This window comes from Gekko japonicus, unplaced genomic scaffold (genome assembly GCF_001447785.1).
Source record: "Gekko japonicus isolate JY-2015 unplaced genomic scaffold, Gekko_japonicus_V1.1 scaffold585, whole genome shotgun sequence".
In the NCBI taxonomy this organism is placed as follows: Eukaryota; Metazoa; Chordata; class Lepidosauria; order Squamata; family Gekkonidae; genus Gekko; species Gekko japonicus.
Genome location: NW_015170291.1, coordinates 821,075 through 839,879, shown reverse-complemented (window position 1 = coordinate 839,879; position 18,805 = coordinate 821,075). Strand labels below are relative to the sequence as shown.

The following is an 18,805-nucleotide window of genomic DNA, read 5'->3' as shown; positions in this document are numbered from 1 at the left end:
AGCTGACGGGCAGCAGGTTCAGGACAAACAAAACGAAATACTTCTTTACATGGAGAGTGATTAAAATGTAGAATCCACTGCCAGAGGATGTAGTGACGGCCACAGGAATAAACAGCTTGAAAAGGGATTTGATAAATTCACAGAGGATAAGTCTATCAGTGGCTACTAGCCATGATGACTGAGGGGAACCTCCACATTCAGAGGCACTAAGCCTCTGAACCCCAGAGCTAGGAGGCAACATCAGGGGAAGGCCTTTGCCTCTATGCCCTGTTGCTGGCCGTCCAGAGGAACTGGTTGGCCAGTGTGTGAGACAGGATACTGGACTAGATAGACCACTGGTCTGATCCAGCAGGGCTCTTCTGATGTTCTTATGCTCTGTTCCACAAAGCAAGTGAAAATGCCTCTGAAATGCCTCAGAGGAGGGAAGCCACTTTGACCATTGTTGACCTCAAGCCATTATTCATAGACTTCTTCTATTTTCTAAGTCATTAAACAAAACCCACAATCAAGTAACAAAGACGACAAACTTGCCAATTTGTTTTAATTAAAAGAAAACTCAAGTTCTCATGGTATCTCATCTCTATGTAAGAGATAAGCATATGGAGCAGAAGTCCATCAGTGGCAGCCACAAGGTATAGATAGGGACTCTCAGGATGGGGAAATTGATGCACTGTATTCCAGGTGCTTGGGGGGGCAACAGTGGGAGGGCTTCTAGTGTCCTGGCCCCATTGCTGGACCTCCTGATGGCACCTGGTATTTTTGGCCACTGTGTGATACAGAGTGTTGAACTAGATGGGCCACTGGCCGGATCCAACATTGGCTTCTGTTATGTTCTTATGTTATGTTGAGCAAAACAGTAGACTTACCGGAAGGTTTCTTCTCTTCAGTGGGGCAAAGTCATCCATGCTGGTTAGGTCACACCTCCTCTTACTCCAGCAGAGCTATGCAAATCTTTGTGCAACTGACCTTGGGCGGAGTGAGACCACCTCTCCAGTTGTCCCATATACCCTAGCTCTATCTGGCCTTCAGCTTCCTATCACTGATTGTAGATGACCTCTACCTCCCACTGGTTTTTTCAAACTTTCATTCCCCTTATTTTATCTCTTTTTTGGGGGGAGTGGATGACTTCGCCATGCTGGGTCTGGGTACAGTACTAGTCCCTGCGTCAGAAGGTCTGCTCTCACTGGGAGATGCTACAGGGTGTACATAGACATCTTGAGCAGATCCAAGAACCATGGATGTCTCAGTCAAAAGGGGGTGATAAGAGAACCATGGATGTCTTAGCCAAAAGGGGGTGATGAAGATCACTGCGGCCTTCACTCTTCACACTTTGTTCAATACTTGCTGATTGTGAGGGTTGGGGAAAAGGCATAGAGCAAGCCCTCAGGCCACTGGTGTAGTAGCATGTCCTCGCCCTCTGTTTTCAATTCCTGGAACCTGGACAGAAACTTGGGAACCTGAGGTGTACCACTTGCCTTGAGCCACTTGGCCTCTGCAGGGTGCTCCCCAACCCCTTCTGCTTGCATCTGTGGGCAGCGTAAAGTAGGGTGGCTGTAGGAAGGACACTCCCTTGATCAGGTTCCTTCATGAAGACCACCACTTTAGCAATCTCAAAATTGAAGGGAGATGTTTGATCTGCTTGGGGTGCCTTCTGCTGATGTCTCTTTGGTGTGGCAGCAGCGCCCACTGAAGGGTTCTTGTATGAAAGTGGGCCCATGGTATGAGTTCTATAGTAGAATTCAAGAGGCCAAGTGTAGTAGAGAGGTCCATGAGATCTAAGGCTCTTCGTTTGCACATCCTTTTGATTGTGTCCAAGATCTTCCTTTGTTATTCTGGTGGCAGGAAGACCATTGCTTATGTCATATCTATCCTGGCACCCAGGTGGACTAGGTCCTTGGATGGCGTAAGCTGGCTCTTTTCCAGGTTTATCAGGAATCCATGCTCCTGCAGCAGTTGAATGGACGCTTCCAATTCCTTTGCCACTGATTTGCTCTCCCTGGCCTTGATCAGCAAGTTGTCCAATAACAGTAGATGTGGATACCCTGCTGTCTCAGGTGGGCCATCAGTGCTACTAGTACCTTGGTGAAGACTCTTGGTGAGGATGACAGACAAAGGGCAGGGCCGTGTATTGGTAATGCTAGTCCCCCAGGATGAAATGCAGGAACTGCCTGGAGGATTGGTGGATTGGTGGATAGGGATATATGCAGGTAAGCCTCCTTGAGATCCAGGGACACCAAGTAGTCATCCTGTCGTATTATCTGGACAACAGAGCAAAGTGATTCCATGCAGAACTTCTGCCTTTTGACCCATGAGTTCAACTCCTTTAGGCTGAGGATTGCCCTCCAGCCCCCGACTTCTTGGGTACCACGAAGAGGACTGAATAGACTCCCTGGAACTTCTGCGAGGTAGACAACAGCCTAATCGCCCCCATGATCAGGAGATGCTCCACAGCTTCCTGCAGTAGTCATTTTTCCTTTGATCTGGGAATTGGAGATGGTATGAGCCTGCAGTGTGGTGGAGACGCAAACTCTATCTTGTACCCATAGTCCATGATGGAGAGCACCCACTGGTCAGTCGTGGTCCGCCTCCAAATGTGGGCGAAGTTCTGGAGGCAGCCCCCCATCGCGTAGTCAGGCGGTGGTTCTTTTTGCTGCACCAGCCTTGTCCTGCTTGTTGGGGGGGGGGAATTGTCTCCTTTAGAACTGTGGTTGGTAATTAAAGGAGTGGTTGCATCTAGAATCCTTGCCTTCCCATCTCCTGGCCTGGGATCCAAAACCACAAAAGAAGTTGAAGGACTTCCCTTTGCTGTCTTTGACTTTCGTAGCGAAGGTAAATGGCATGGCCTTCTTCTCTCCTTTTGTTTCCACTAAGACCTTGTCTGCAGCTCCCTGTCTGAAGAGCAGTCTACCAGGAAAAAAAAATTGCAGACAAGTTGGGCTTGTAGTCACCTTCCAGTGACTACAATGTCTGCTGCCTGCACCCTTGCACAAAACTGCACGGCATCCTGAGATGCACCCTCAACGAGTTCTGCCGCCCTCTTAATCTTTAGAAGTGACCTCCTAAGTGTGAGGGGATCAGGCTCCATGTCCTGAAGCAGATTGTCGTCCCAACTAACGATGTCTGAGCTAAGGCTGGACTACTGATGCCATGATTTCAAGGGAGGACGTCTCTTGAGCGCTATCTCGTTTTTCCTATCCAGCGAGACTTTGAGTGTGTTCTCCCCATCTTTTGAAAGGAGAGCACTCAAGTGGTGTGCAATTACTGGAGCATCCACTAGGGGGACCTTTACGTCCTCCACGGTTGCCTCTGGCAAGGCATAGAACTTTTGGGCGATGCTTGTTAGTGAAGAGCCATATCCTGGAACAGCCCATTCCACCCTCAAGATTTCATTAAAACGTTCAGGGAATGGGCAGACTGATGCTCTGTTAGATGGTTTCTTAAACCCCCTTCCATCGAGATTGGCCAATGCGGATGATCTGGGTTTTTCTGGACTGTCCATCTGGTAATTCAGAGTGGAAATAACTTTCTTTGGCGGCCTCTGAAAGTGCTCTGCCTGGAAGAGTCTCAATGAACTATCCTGAGTGTTGGAGTCCACTCCAGACCACTCTCCTTCCCTCTCTGAGCTGGGCGCCATGGAAATTCTTGCTGAGTGGCACTCCTCACTCTCCGATTCAGAGCCTGTGTGGCCTGAGCTTTGGGTCTGGGGGCTTTTGTCTGTGAGAGGCATGGACTGCCTGCCCCCCTGCCCCCACTGTGAAGGTGAAGGCCCCATCCGCTTCATCAGCTGCTCCTACTGCTTAGCTGGGGTGCCTACGTTTCCCAGGGTGCTTTCTTTTTTGAGGGGGGAGCTCCCACTCCAATGAGGAACACCTGGGAGAGGGGGATGGGGAACTCCTTCTGCGCTCCCGCTGTTTCCGCGAACGTTCCTTGGCCGCCTGCTCCTGCCCCTCCCCTGGCCCCATGCCATCCCCTGCCTATGGTGGCTGGATCCGGGGGAGTCCCGATGGATGGTGGTCTGAAAGGAATGCATCCAGGCTGATCTCCAGGCCTGCAAGTACCATTCCGCCGAGGGCAGGTTAAAAAGTGCGGGGGGGGAGGCCGCCATATTTGGGTTTCCCATGCTTGCCGGTGGACCAAGAAAGGTCTGTGCAGCCTGGGGGGACCCAGAAAGGCCTGCACTGCCCCCTGCCCCCACCGTCGCCCCACTCACGTCCCACCTGTGAGATCCTCCAGAGGGCTGCTTACCATCTTCCCCGACTCGCGTGCTGCTTCCCGACCCTGCATCCGGATCTCATCAGATGGCTCCTGCCACAATCCGCTCCACTTGGGCTGTTGTGATCTGCCCTGGTGCAGTGAGCCTGAAAGGGCATGATCCAAAGCTTCAGATCGTCCTGCCTTGTCCTCAACAGTAGATGCCGGTACTGGGTCTCTCTCCAGCACCTCTCCCGAGCCTGGAGCTCCGGGCTGGAGGGGCCTTCCTCTTGTCACTGCCTCCTTTCTCATTTTGGATCCTCCTGTTCTACTGAGTCCCACTAGTTAAATAAGATTCTTTTAATTTAAAGGCGTGGAACCTAGGTTGATGCATCCTGCTTGGAGCTGCAGGGCTATCAAAACTGGAGAGGTGGTCTCACTCTGCCCTGCTGGAGCAAGAGGAGGCGAGACCTAACCGGCATGGATGACTTCCCCCACTGAAGGAGAATGACTGATTCAATGAACCCATGGATGCACATGTACCACTAAGGACAAGAACGGCTCGAGAACAAAATCCTTGGCTTGGTTGGCCTGACGTCGGTCTGTCAATCTTCATTACGGCCTACAGGCCATTCACTGGCCTAAAGTATCTCTGCACTCTGGAGAAATGACTGGGTCTTTGCCCTCTTCTTCTAGGATCTGAATCTAGCCTCTTGGCTGCCCAGCAACTAGCCAGAAGCCAGTCCCAGCACCACCAGTATTTTCCTAAGAAAGAAGAAACCTTTCAGTTTTACCTACAATACCAGGATATACTCCCAACAGGCAACTCAGAAGCAAGTTCTGCGCTTATGGGAGTCTGTACGTGGGGTTGCCTAGGAGGTAGAAACTGGCCACGTATGTCACTTCTGACCTCTATACTTAGACTGATGCCACCTCTGACCTAGTACAGGAAAGCCCTTCCTTTAGAAGGACTGTGGTATGCTAACAAGCCCAAGCCAAAGAACATTTCAAAGAAAGCAGAAACCTGGAAGACCAACTAGAACTGTATTGTAAGTATGTGGACAAAACCTTTTCAAAAACATAGTATATGGCACGCTACGTTATACAAGAGGGTTTTGTTTCGGGGTCAGGTACCCAGGGCTGTGGCAAGTCTCAGCGAAAATGGCCTGAAATTTTATTTTTGTAGGCATTCTTATCCTGACCAGATTAGCCAAAATTTCAGGAAAAGATGAACTTCACTAGAAATGTAGTGAGTTAAGAGGCACTGGTCTACATTTGCAATGGAGAGGTGATTTAGTTCAAAGCCTTTGGAATATGTGCAAAAGGAAATAATGTGTATTGCAGGGTGTATCTGATTTGTCCCCTGTGAACTACCTACTAGGAGATGTATCAATAGGAATGAAAAAGCTTTACAGTTTAAGAATTGCAGTGAGGATGACATTGGTTGAAGTTTGGAAACAACAAATAATCTAGGAAAAAACAATATTGGTTATATAGGGTCTGGCATATAAAACTTATGAACAATATTTTAATTTATAAATGCATAGGGTCAAGGAGTTGATCTCAAAATACATTTAGAAAAAGCTGGTGTCTCTTATAAAATATTGGCATTATTGATGTGCAGTATATCAGATATAATCAGGAAGAAGGTATTAAAATGTATGTAAGCTTTTGACACAGTGGAATGTTGCTATAAAGAAAATATTTTAAAATAGTAATTTTTATTAGAAGGGGAAGTCATGGAAACAGTGACAGACTTCACGTTCCTGGGATCCAAGATCACTGCAGACGGTGACTGCAGCCATGAAATTAAAAGACGCCTGCTCCTTGGGAGGAAAGCGATGGCGAACCTAAACAGCATGATAAAAAGTAGAGACATCACCCTGCCAACAAAAGTCCGCATGGTCAAAGCAATGGTATTCCCAGTAGTAATGCATGGCTGTGAGAGTTGGACCATAAGGAAGGCTGAGCGCCGAAGAATAGATTCTTTTGAATTATGTTGCTGGAGAAGACTCTTGAGAGTCCCTTAGACTGCAAGGAGATCAAATCAGTCAATCCTAAAGGAAATCAGCCCTGACTGTTCCCTGGAAGGACAGATACTGAAGCTGAAGCTCAAATACTTTGGCCACCAAATGAGAAGGGAGCACTCACTGGAGAAGACCCTGATGCTGGGAAATGGTTAGAGAGTGTTATCGATGCAATGAACATGAAATTGAGCAAACTCCGGAGGACGGCGGAAGACAAGAGGGCCTGGCATGATGTGGTCCATGGGGTCGTAAAGAGTCGGACTCGACTGTGCGACTGAACAACAACAACAAAAATTTTATTAAGTCTGTGGAATCATGATAGTTCTTTCTATGTAATTCTGTACTGGTACATATGTAAACAGTCATTTCTATCATCCATGGTATATCTGTTTTTTTACATAACAAAACTGTTTTAAACGAGATATTTATTTATTTGGATTTATATCCCACCCTCCCCTGCAAGCGGGCTCAGCGCAAGTTACAATATAACAGGTTCTCACTTGTTAAGCAAAGGCAAAACAGGGATTTTCAGGAAAGAAGAGCAGAGAGGTGGTAAAATTCATATCACCCCAAAGAACCAAGCTTGGAGCACATGAAGGGCAACTGGAAGACGGTCAGATCCTTGTGGAGGAGCCACGGTGTGTCACACCCACAGAAACTCTACAGTACTTCAAAGTTGTCACATGAGCTGGACGACCCCTTGTCCCTGGTCCCCTGCTGCTCCGACCTATAAGCCACCGTGACCTGCCACCCGGGGAGTGGAAGAGGGGAACCACAGAGGCCTCGGACAGTCGGGAGGGGAGAAGGTTACGTCACCACCCTCTGCTCACCCTTGGTGTGTTCAGGCTGCTCCTTCTCTGTCTCCTGCCCTTAGTGCCGCCAGTGCCATCTCATCCTCCTCGGCCTCTGTTCCTGTTCCCCTTTTTATTCCTGCTCCGTGACACCTGCTCTGCCCGAAGTTCCGCCCTCCACCCACCACTTTGGCCCCGCCCTCCCTTCTTAGGCTAGGACACTGAGCTGGGGGCGCAGTCTCCTTCCGGTTCCCTCTCTCCAACCCCAGCACCTGTGCTCGCCCCGCTAACCCTAACCCTAACCCTAACCCTAATCTCTCTCCCTCCAGGCAGCTCGGGGCTGAGGGCGTGCCCTCGTGCCGGGCCGCTGGCCTGGCGTGGTCCCCTCCCCCTGTTCCGAGACATCTCCCTCTGAAGCCGAGCCTCCGCCACTGGCAGCGTGGCCTGGGCGCCTCGGAGGCGTCTCGTTGGGTCCCAGGGACGACAGCGTTGGAGCGACTGGTTGGCTCCGGCCTTGGTAAGTGCTGCTGAGGTTGGGGCTGGGGTGGTCGGCGGCTCCCAGGTGGCGGAGGCCAGCCCTGGGGAGGTTCGCCCTTGGGACAAAAGTTAATTTTAAAAATACAGTAAGAATCTTTTTTAAAAAAATCCCAAACAAATCTCATTTAATTCAATTCAGATTGCTAAACTCCTTCCCTGTTCCAGTTAAACCATCAGAAAAAAATAGCAGTCATCTTTGGGGAGGGGGAATTAAAAGGGTTTTCAATCCTATCTCTTTGATGGAAACTACAATGCAGTATTGCATTGGGGGGCGCCTCTCTCTCTCTCTCTCTCTCTCTCTCTCTCTCTCTCTCTCTCTCTCTCTCTCTCTCTCTCTGTATATATACATATATCAAGTAAATAGGCAACTTCCAACTCTTTGTTACAGTAATACATATAATAAAAAGCCCAAGAATAACAAACTCCACTGCTGTAAACCGATATTTTTGATTTGACAGCTACAGTTATAACCGTTCAGGCGTCTATTTCCCACAAACTCTCAACAGCCGTAACCTTTAGTGATTAATTATAAAGTTCCAGGAGCAATAGTACACAGACTAATTTCCTAAAACAATAAAAAGGCAGAATTTCTCATTTGGAGCTAAATGAAACACGAACAGGTTGTTATTCATGCTGAAATCGAGATGCGGAGTCATGTTGCAACCATTACAGAAGCTATTAAACACAACCTCGAATCAAAGAAACTGTAGGTCTGTCTCCTTAAAATAAAATGTTTCCCTCGCTAGCACGGCTCCTGACTCGGCTGTCGAGTCGCTTCCCGCCTTTTGTCAAGAAGTCGCTGGCAAAATTCAATCTCCTTTTATTTTCCTTTTACACCATCATTTCGTTTATTTTTAGCAGCCGTTTAGGTGACACAAAAAACAAACATTTGGTAATTTTTTAAAAAGACAAAGCACCCAAATGTGCACACAAATTTTTTACGGGTTTTTCATAACATAAGGAACTCTCCGGCAGCCTTGGATCTTCGGGCAGTGCTCAAAGAAAGCTGCACAAGTGAAAAGACATGGACAAAAACAGCATTCTCTGGGTATCTCCTTGCCTTCCTATAATGTCTAAAAGCATCTCCCATGGATTGGGGCTTGCACCTTGTAAATTTCCATTCCCTTACCCCAGTGACACAGGATGGAAACACATGCAGTGTGATGGCCCCAATCCACCCAGCGAACAGTGTTCCCTCTAAACTGAGTTAGTGTGAGCTAGCTCAGTTTTTTAGTCTCCGGCTAACACATTCTTGTCTCAGCTCAGGAAGAAGGATTCCGGAGCAAACTAATTTACGCTCGCTCACAACTTTCATGCCAGTTGCTCACAAAGTAGAATTTTTGCTCACAAGACTCCATAGCTTAGAAGGAGCATGGCCAGCGAATACTCTTTAAGACAGAGCAGGCATGTTCTTGCAACAGCAATGCCATGCTCAGCAGCACACCCATGACAAACAACTGTCCCTCCTCGTGGCAAACAGTCTGGGCCCACAATACAAGGACCACCTACAAGACCACAAGAAGAAGAGAAGAACCCAGTGGATGTATACCCTGCCCTTCACTACCCAAGGGAGTCTCAGAGTGGCTTACAATCTCCTTTCCTTTCCCTTCCGCTCCCCACAACAGACACCCTGTGAGGTAGGTGGGGCTGAGAGAGCTCTTCCAAGAACTGCCCTTGAGAGAACAGCTCTAAAGAACTTATGACTGACCCTAGGTCACACCAGCCGCTGCACGTGGAGGAGTGGGGAATCAAACCCAGTTCTCCCAGATTAGAGTCCACGCTCCTAACCACTACACCAAACTGGCTCCCCGGAAATCAATGTAGACTTGAAACAAAGCATGCATATGAACTACCAAGGGTGGGAGGCTCCTCTGCTGGAGTCTGGAGCTACGCCACTGCCGGTGCTGGCACATACCTTATCCTACCCCCTGTTCTCTTTGCTGCCTTTGAAGATGGATGCTGCCAGTAGAGTCTAGTTCCCCGCCTCTCCTCAAGTAAGGTAAGCATTGGCAGTTCCTCCTCAGTCTATTCTCACTGGGTTTTTCACCTGGACGGTGAGTGACGGAATGGGAATAGCCGCTAGGTGTTCACTTGCTCACCTGGTCAGGGCATCAGAATCTCAGGGCTGCCATCCAGTAAGGCACGAATGTTTCAGCCTTGGGCTTCCAGGCCCCGGCAGCGACCCCAGGATACCTGCCCTTGATACTAGCAGGCCAGGCATCATTTTCCCTGCATCACCTCCCCATGCACAATGTAGGGATAGCAACAGTGGCCTCCCTTTGAGGGCTGCTGTAAAGAGGAGCAAGATAATGCATGCGACACACGCTCAAAAGACGCTACGATGCGTGCTAATTATCGCTCTTCGTCACTCTGCAAACACAGTTTTTATTCAGAGTCATTTTCCCCATGGCTGAGATGAGGACTGCTACTTGCCAAAATCAAAAAGTGTGATCAACATCTCTTTTTTTTAAAAAACAAACAAATAAACAACCCTGTTAGTGTAACAAAGGCTTCGCTGGTGCCAAATGGGGGGAGGGACCCTACATTGTGTGTGTGGTCTTCCTGTAAATTATGGCCCGCTTCCAAAAAAACATTCTGATTTTTTGAATGCAGCATGAGCCACGCTGCACAAAGACCAAGCGGGAAGGGCGGGTGGTCACCTTCAACGCTGCAAATCAGCAGCTTTTTTAAGATCGGAGGGTCTCGTCAAATAGCTATTCTGTCTGGTACCCGACGCCCAAATACCTACTGGATGGCAATGGAAGGGATTCCTCCTCTGCATGGGCAAATGTTATGAGCCACACACACACACTGGAGAATCTCTGTTTACCTGCATTGGAATTCAGCTCTTCGTTCTCTGATTCGGTCCCATTCTGGCTCCCACTTCCATGGAGGCTGTTCATGGCCATCAGCTTCATCTTCTGCAACTTCATCGCTTCGGCCATAGCAGCCGCTGTTAGACCTGGCCGCAAAAGGAGAGACAGGACCCAAAATTTAGACAGTGACCGCTTTAAACCAACATTCTTTGGAGCATCTTGCCTTTTGCACACACTAGCTGAATGGGGCTGTAGGGGGTGGTGGTCTTAACCAATGGTCAAAGTCAGAAGTCCAAAGAATGGGTGGAAGGCATACAGTATGGCAAACCCAACAGGACCCAAGGCCATTTGGGTCTGGCCAGTGCCCGGCTCGGAGACCTCTTGGGAAGCTCTCTTGAGTTTCATGGTGGAAGAATCATAGAATCATAGAGTTGGAAGGGACCTCCAGGGTCATCTAGTCCAACCCCCTGCACAATGCAGGAAATTCACAAATATCTCCCCCCTACACCCCCAGTGACCACTGTCCCACGCCTAGAAGATGACAAAAACCTCCAGGGTTTCCAGCCAGACTGGAGAAAAATTGCTTCCTGACCCCAAAGTGGCGATCAGCATTTCCCTGGGCGTGTAAGAAAGGGCCACTAGAACTAAGCAAAAAAGAAAGATGGTATTGAAACGTGACAGATAAATAGCTGGGGGAGGGGGCTATTGCAAAATGGGAAGGGTGGCAGGCCTCTTTGGTTCTTCAGTTTTTCAAGGACAGGTCACAGAATGATGAAAAGAAAGCACTACAGTCCAGTTTGAAGCATCAGGCTAACATATTGCAGGAGATGTCCTGCAAACAGTATGTTATAAGAAAAAAAAATTTTTTTAATCCAGACTGAGTTCTTAGAATGCTTCCAAGGAAGACTGGGAAAGTGCTTAACTTTTCTTAAAAATGCCAGAGATGAAGTTGGTATGGGGATTAACCATCTGCCTTGGAAGGAAGCCCCTCTGAATACTAAGTGGGTGCGGGACAGATTGCCATGGCTGAACGTCAGGGAAATGTCCTGGTGCACATCCAGTCATCCATGGACTTTGCAGAGGAGGACTTCCTCCTTCTCCTGCGTCCCACTGACACACCCCCAGCTTTGCTCCTGGGGAACAGCAAACTCTCAGACACAGAACAAGGGGCAAAGTGAGAGAGGGGAATGAGTGGAGATTGACACCCCCCTCCCTTCCCCACAGACGAAAATGCTGGTTCAGTTGCAGGAACTGTGTGACTGGATGCACACCACTCTGTATGTGCTCAGAGACATTGTTCTTTGTAGCCCTTTCATTAAAACACCCTGGGGCTTTGTATCTAAAGAGTGTTGGGCAAGGCTACGAGGTCAAGACTGACAACACATGCATGTAATTGTCACACCTTTTTACACTACTATGTTACTAATAGAACAGGGTTATGCTTATCACTAATGCACCCAGTTTTAGCTACCTTTTTACACACACCCCAGCAATGACCCCCCCAGTAATGCGAAACAACCCTCTAATATATCACCATATTATAATCCTGCAATTATTGTCACAACAAACACTTAAACTGAATTTGGTAGTTCCTATATTGGCAGGATAACGCCACACCAACCTGAAATACACATGCCAAAATGTTCTTAAAAACTGGATATAGGGAGGGGCTGTGGCTTCGTGGTAGAGCTTCTGCTTAGTATGCAGAAGGTCCCAGGTTCAATCCCCAGCACTTCCAGTTGAAAAGACCAGGTAGTGGGTGATGTGAGAGACCTCTGCCTGAGAACCCGGAGAGCCACTGCCAATTTGGGTAAGCAACACTCATCTTGATGGACTGCTCGTCTGATTCAGTATAAGGCCACTTTGTGTGTTCAAATAGCACAGCAGTTTTCTGGTGCAGGAAGGGACATTCCCCAACCCTTGCCCCAAGAATAAAGAGCAGATATTAAGGTAGTGAATACGTCAGAAAATACACATCCATAAGACTACATCACTTTCCCTTATCTGTTGACTATTTCACACTTGGTAATTCGGCATAGAATGTGTGACCACCCTGTGAAATGTTCCTCAACAAGGTTTGTTCACACGTGTAAGTCATTCATAAACCCTGCAAATATCATCCGGTTGATATATATGTGTGAACTTTCCCCCAGCATATTTACAAAACAGGAAAATGCTTATTTGACAACCAGTGTTGCCTCTAAGCTGAGTTAGTGTGATCTAGCTCACAGTTTTTTAGCCTCTGGCTCACACGTTTTTGTCTTAGCTCAGGAAGGATGGCTCCAGAACAAACTAATTTATGCAGCAGCCAAATTGCTCTCTCAAAACTTTAATGCCAGTAGCTCACAAAGTAGAATTTTTGCTCACAATACTCCACAGCTTAGAGGGAACATTGCTAACAACCACTGGTCGTCAAAGGGTGGCAGTGACTCTATAGGCTCTCAGGCAGAAAATGGTCTTTCCCAGCGCCCGGTACCCAAGAACCACCACAAAGAAATGCCGCAGATTGACTCTGAGACTTCCTTCATGCAAATCATATGTTCTACCACTGAGGCAGATTCCATGGTGGGAGAAAGATTCCATGATGAAACCTTGGGACAATGTGGTCTATGAAAAAGCAAAATTAAATTTCAACGTACTATCCCACTTTTTTTCACGACTATTCCCTCAAAATAGCCTTTTACAAGTGGCCACAAAGTGCTCAGCAGCAACACCTACAGGAATCGTGTTAGCACCATACAAAGCTGGGAGCCAAAGTGAAGGACACAGGGAGGCCTGTGGCAGAGGAGGCATTAATGCTCTCTCTGGCAGCCCAGTGGACTAGAATGAGAATATGTCTGAGCACCATTTTTTTTGAAGACTGGAAACTGGTTCAATGGTACCCCCCCCCCCCTCCCCGTTAGGAAGCTTTTCTGTCAAAACTGTGAAAGAGTAAATTAACGAAAAGAGGAGCTATGAGCAATCAAATCTGGAGGTATGCAATTAATTAAAATTGAATGGCAAGCCAGAGCGCTGCCGTACAGTCTCTCATATTAAAACAAAACATTTAATTAAATTAACAGTCAACAATTTGCAATGAATAACAGTCAAAAGGCAGGAGGGGGAGGGGGAGAAGGCGCCAAAAACAGTTTAGCTCTGGTATTGTTTCCAATCTGAATGCGTCGATTCCTGTGTACGGATCAGCTGTGTGTGCTATTTGCATTCACAACCACTGTGGGTCAAGCGTGATGCTCTAAAAATGAGAACAATGAAACATCTGGCGGTATAAAATGTTCATGTGTGATACCATATTGGAACTAGGAGAGCGGGGGACTGGTTCAAAAAAATTCCTTGTCTTGGAAGATTCTGACAGCAAGAATTTTAGATTCCCCCCCACCCCCGCCAGACCACATCTATGATAACTTCTGCAGCCTGCATCTATGCTCAGTTTGTTGTCTGCAAAGTTAAATACCACTTATTTAATATATTTATTTGGATATTGATAGCCTGGTTTCCTCAACCCAGTTTAGTTTAGTTTAGTGTATTCAATTTATATCCCGCCTTTTCCCGCAAGCGGGTTCAGGGCGGTTTACAACACTGATGAAACAATAAATAATAATTTGACGCTAAATCATAACTCATAAATGCCTCAACCATTATTCTCTCCCCTCTCTAGCCTTCAGAGCCAGTTTGGTGTAGTGGTTAAGTGCGCGGACTCTTATCTGGGAGAATCGGGTTTGATTACCCACTCCTCCACTTGCACCTGGCTGGATGACCTTGGGCAAGCCGTAATTCTGATAAGAGCTGTCCTTGAAAAAGAGCAGTTTCTGTCAGAGCTCTCTCAGCCCCACCTACCTCACAGGATGTCTGTTGTGGGGAGGGGAAGGGAAAGGAGTTTGTAAGACACTCTGAGACTCCTATGGGTAGTGAAGGGCGGGGTATAAATCCAATCTCTTCTCTCTTCTCCTTCTTCCTAGCCTGATCTCATAGGGTTGCCGTGAGGATAAAACAGACCACAATGCATGCCCTCAAGGTGGAAAAGTGGGATACAAAGTAACAGAAGAATAGCAAATTAAAATATATAGCAATGTAACATCCTATGCTTTATTTAACATCAAATGTTAGCCTAAAGGCTCAGTCCTGGGGACACCCCACAGGCACTGCTCACAGCCAGTGCTTTGATGGGAATACCTTTGCAACTACATCACAGCTACTTCTGCAGGCACCTTTTCCTGCTCACTATGGAGACCCACAGAAAAGCCACTGCTCAGTGAAAGACCCTTCGCACCCAATGGTAGGCAAACTTTGTACTAATATGTAAACAGCAGGGGTGAAGGAGCAGTTTGGACCAGAGCCTAGGATGCCAGGTGAGGCATCAGGACCCTGGACAGAGCTCAGGTAGGGGCTGGATGCCTACAGCCAGAAAGCAGGTAGGCTAGAGCAGGCATGTCCAACTTCAAACAGGTAGTAATCTATTTTTTCCGGCCAAAAGTGCCAGTGATCTACCACCACGAAAATAAAGTTTCGAATTAGTTTCAAATTAGATTTTAACCCACTAAAGTTGGGTTCCACCCCCCACCCCCTCACCCCAATTTATAATGCACCTTCTGTCATTTGCTGGTAAGCCAAATAAGCAAAAACAAAACGGAGACGAAGATCCAGAAAGAACTGCGAACATTTTTTCTTTTCTTTTATACCAGGAGACCAAGTGGGGCTGGTGATCGACCTCTGACCCCTCCGTGATCTACTGGTAGACTGCAATCTACCTGTTGGACATACCTGGGCTAGAGTATTGTTCCAGCACTATGCATGCCCACATGGAACAGCCTTCCACTGAGTCAGACCAAGGGTCTATCACAATTGGTACTGTCTACTCTGACCGGCAGCAGCCCTCCAGAGTCTCAGGTACAGGTCTTTCAGGATCACCTAATCCCTTTTGCTGGCAATGCTGGGGATTGAACCTGGGACCTTCTGTATACAAAGCTAAGGCTCTACCACTGAGTCATAGCCTCTCTGCCAACTAGCACACGTCCCCAATTGAAATGCAACTGAAACTCGCCAAAAATCTTTGTGCAGCACTACTTGTGTGGGTCATAGCAAATTAATTCTAGCAAGTAAAAGTCAAATATATCATGCCATTAAAGGAATCGTAATGGATTAATATGTTTTCATATGAGCAAAAAGCAACAGTCCTGAAGCTTATGTCTGTTTCAAGATGATGCATGTGAGTGTCGCTACAATGGTGATCTCGGGAGAAGAATTCCCTCCTGTGTGTGAGAGAATGGAAATGCCGCTTTTAAGATGGTGTTGACCATCTGCAGGTTTTTTTAAAAAGAGGAGAAGAAGAGATTGGATGTATACCCTGCCTTTCACTACCCGAAGGAGTCTCAGAGCGGCTTACAATCTCCTTTCCCTTCCCCTCCCCACAACAGACACCCTGTGAGGTAGGTGGGGCTGAGAGAGCTCTCCCAAGAACTGCCCTTGAGAGAACAGCTCTGAAGGAACTTGTGACTGACCCAAGGTCACACCAGCAGTTGCATGTGGAGGAGTGGGGAATCAAACCCAGTTCTCCCAGATTAGAGTCCACATTCCTAACCACTACACCAAACTGGCTCTTTACAAGATCTTCTTTTTTCCATTTGCTTTCTGATTCATTTGGGAACACCTTTGTTCACGGATCAAGAGGGGTGCATCATTCCGAAAAAGCAGAGAAGATGAAAAACTAAATTCTGTAGCTATCCTGAAAAAAAAATTAGGATGGATGACAGAAAGGAAAGTACAAAATCTGAGCTAAGAAGGAAAATAAAGCAGGACTGCATTTTCCCATCCATTCTTCACTGAGGCCTGCTTATGATGGTTGATTGATTTCATGACATTTTTCTGTTCTTTTTAGAGTTCAGGCTTACGGGAGTGATTTGTCAGGTTTGTAATACTTAATACTTTTAGTGAGCTTCACTCTAGTGACCTTTATCGTATTCGGTACAGTTGACTGCCTGACCCTTTTGGTGCTCAGGATCACAAAGAAGAATGTAAAAAATGAGAACGGGGGGCAGGGAGATTGATTGTCCCAAAGACTGGCAGAGTGTTCAACATTCTACAAAATCCTGAATACATGTTTTGGAGTTGCAACAGCCCTATTAAATATGGTTAAAAGTAGTACTGTACACCTCTTTCTTCTCATTTTCAGAATCTGGATTCCACTGAGCCAAAAGGGCATAATACACATTATAAGTACATGCAATGGAGTCCCAGCATTGTCAGAGACTCACTTTGAAAGGGCCAAAACTGCAGTCGTTTGGTCACAACTGCGGCTCCTGAAAACACAAGACGATGATCTCAAGTAGGTAGATTGAAGTGGGTAGTCATGTTGGTCTGACACAGCAGTGTGCCTGCACACAAAAGCTTATACCCAGAATAAAATTTTGTTGGTCTTAAAGGTGCCACTGGACTCAGACCTTGCTCTCGAGTAGGTACGTTATGGAAGAGTCAGGGACGAACTCAACCTGGGTCTGCCCTGAATTAAAGAAGGGTGTTGTTGTTGTTCAGTCGCACAGCCTCTGAAGTTGGCTCAATTTCATGTTCATTGCATCTATGACACTGTCTAGCCATCTCATCCTTTGCCGTCCCCATCTTCTTTGACCTTCAATCTTTCCCAGCATCAGGGTCTTCTCCAGTGAGGGCTCCCTTCTCATTGGGTGGCCAAAGTATTTGAGCTTCAGCTTCACTATATGGCCTTCCAGGGAACAGTCAGGGTTGATTACTTTTAGGATTGACTGATTTGATCTTCTTGCAGTCCAAGGGACTTTCAAGTGTCTTCTCCAGCACCATAGTTCAAAAGAATGTTTGTTGTTGTTGTTGTTGTTCAGTCGCACAGTCGAGTCCAACTCTTCGCAACCCCATGGACCACATCACGCCAGGCCTTCCTGTCTTCCACCGTCCTCTGAAGTTGGCTCAATTTCATGTTCATTGCATCTATGACACTGTCTAGCCATCTCATCCTTTGCCGTCCCCATCTTCTTTGACCTTCAATCTTTCCCAGCATCAGTGTCTTCTCCAGTGAGGGCTCCCTTCTCATTGGGTGGCCAAAGAAGGCTACAGAGTGGCTACGGCCCAGGGGCTAGCCTGATCTTGTCAGATCTTAAAAACGAAGCAGGGTCAATCCCATTTAGTGCTTCGATGGGAGACGGCGAAGGAAGTCCAGGACTGCTATGCAGAGGCAGGCAATGGCGAGCGATCTCTGCTTGTCTCTTACCTTGAAAACCCACACGTTGGCTGTGACTCGAAGGCACCTTCTACCACCAGCGCGGCTAGTGCCTGTTGTTTTAATGGCTGTGCCTAAATATGGTTATAATATGGGAACACAGCGAAAAGAACAGGGTTGGGACTCCATTATGCGTGTCTGCATAAGACACAAGCCTACACAACTTGTAATGGACTGGCATGAATGCAGCCCAGCAGACACCTTCTCAGGTGGTTGACGATTCCCCCCTCCCTTGTTCGCTGCTCTAGGAGGGCAGTAAAAAAAAGTTTACTAAGCTGCTGGTGGGCCATCATGCCGACGTAGCTGGTGGGCTGTGTTCAGCTTGGTAGGGGAAGAGGGGAGGGGTCGTGGCTCAGTGGTAGAGCATCTGCTTTGTCTGCAGAAGGTCCCAGGTTCAATCCCCAGAATCTCCAGGTTAAAAAAAAAAAACAGGCAGCAGGTGATGTGAAAGATCTCAGCCTGAGACCCTGGAGAGCCACTGCCAGTCTGAGCAGATAATGCTGACCTTGATGGACCGATGGTCTGATACAGTGTAAGGAAGCTTCATGTGTTCATGAGTTACACAGGCCTGGAGCAACGTATAAGCTTCTAAGGATGGAATAACTGGTTGCAAGCAATGGGAACCTGCCACTGAAAACGAAGCACTATGTCAAAATCGCCCTCTCCGGAAAGTAAAGGTAAAGGTTCCCTTGCTCGAAAGCCAGTCGAATCCGACTCTAGGGTTGCGGTGCTCATCTCCGTTTCGAAGCCAAAGAGCCAGCGCTGTCCGAAGACGTTTCCGTGGTCATGTGGCCGGCATGACTATACACCAAGGCACACGGAATGCTGTTACCTTCCCACCGAAGAGGTACCTATTTATCTACTTGCAATTTCTTGTTTTTGAACTGCTAGGTTGGCAGGAGCTGGAACTAGAGACGGGAGCTCACTCCATCATGCGGCACACTCGGGTCTCGAACTGCTGAACTACCGACCTTCCACAGCCTGCAGTTCAGCGTCTTAGCCACTTGAGCCACCGCAGCTCCCTCCGGAAAGGACAACACAACTTAACCTGTAACAAATCCCTGAGTGGTGTTTCCATGCTAGTCCACTGCAACAAAACAAACAGGAATCTTGAGGTACCTTAAAGACAATTTTTATTCTCGCATCGGATTCCGTAGATTATTATGTGGCCACCGACTTCCAAGTCCCACATAACTGGCTGCC

General features: G+C 47.5%; 1 protein-coding gene across 1 annotated transcript in view; it reads right to left on the bottom strand.

Moving 5' to 3' along the window:
* The window catches only part of DACH2 (dachshund family transcription factor 2), a gene marked incomplete at both ends in the record, with an annotated part of 408,589 nt that overhangs the window by 95,315 nt on the left and 294,469 nt on the right, over positions 1–18,805 (bottom strand). Inside the window, one exon of the mRNA XM_015417893.1 lies at positions 10,377–10,508. Within this exon, the coding sequence (XP_015273379.1) occupies positions 10,377–10,508 (132 nt within the window). The remainder of the gene's footprint in view (positions 1–10,376; positions 10,509–18,805) is intronic.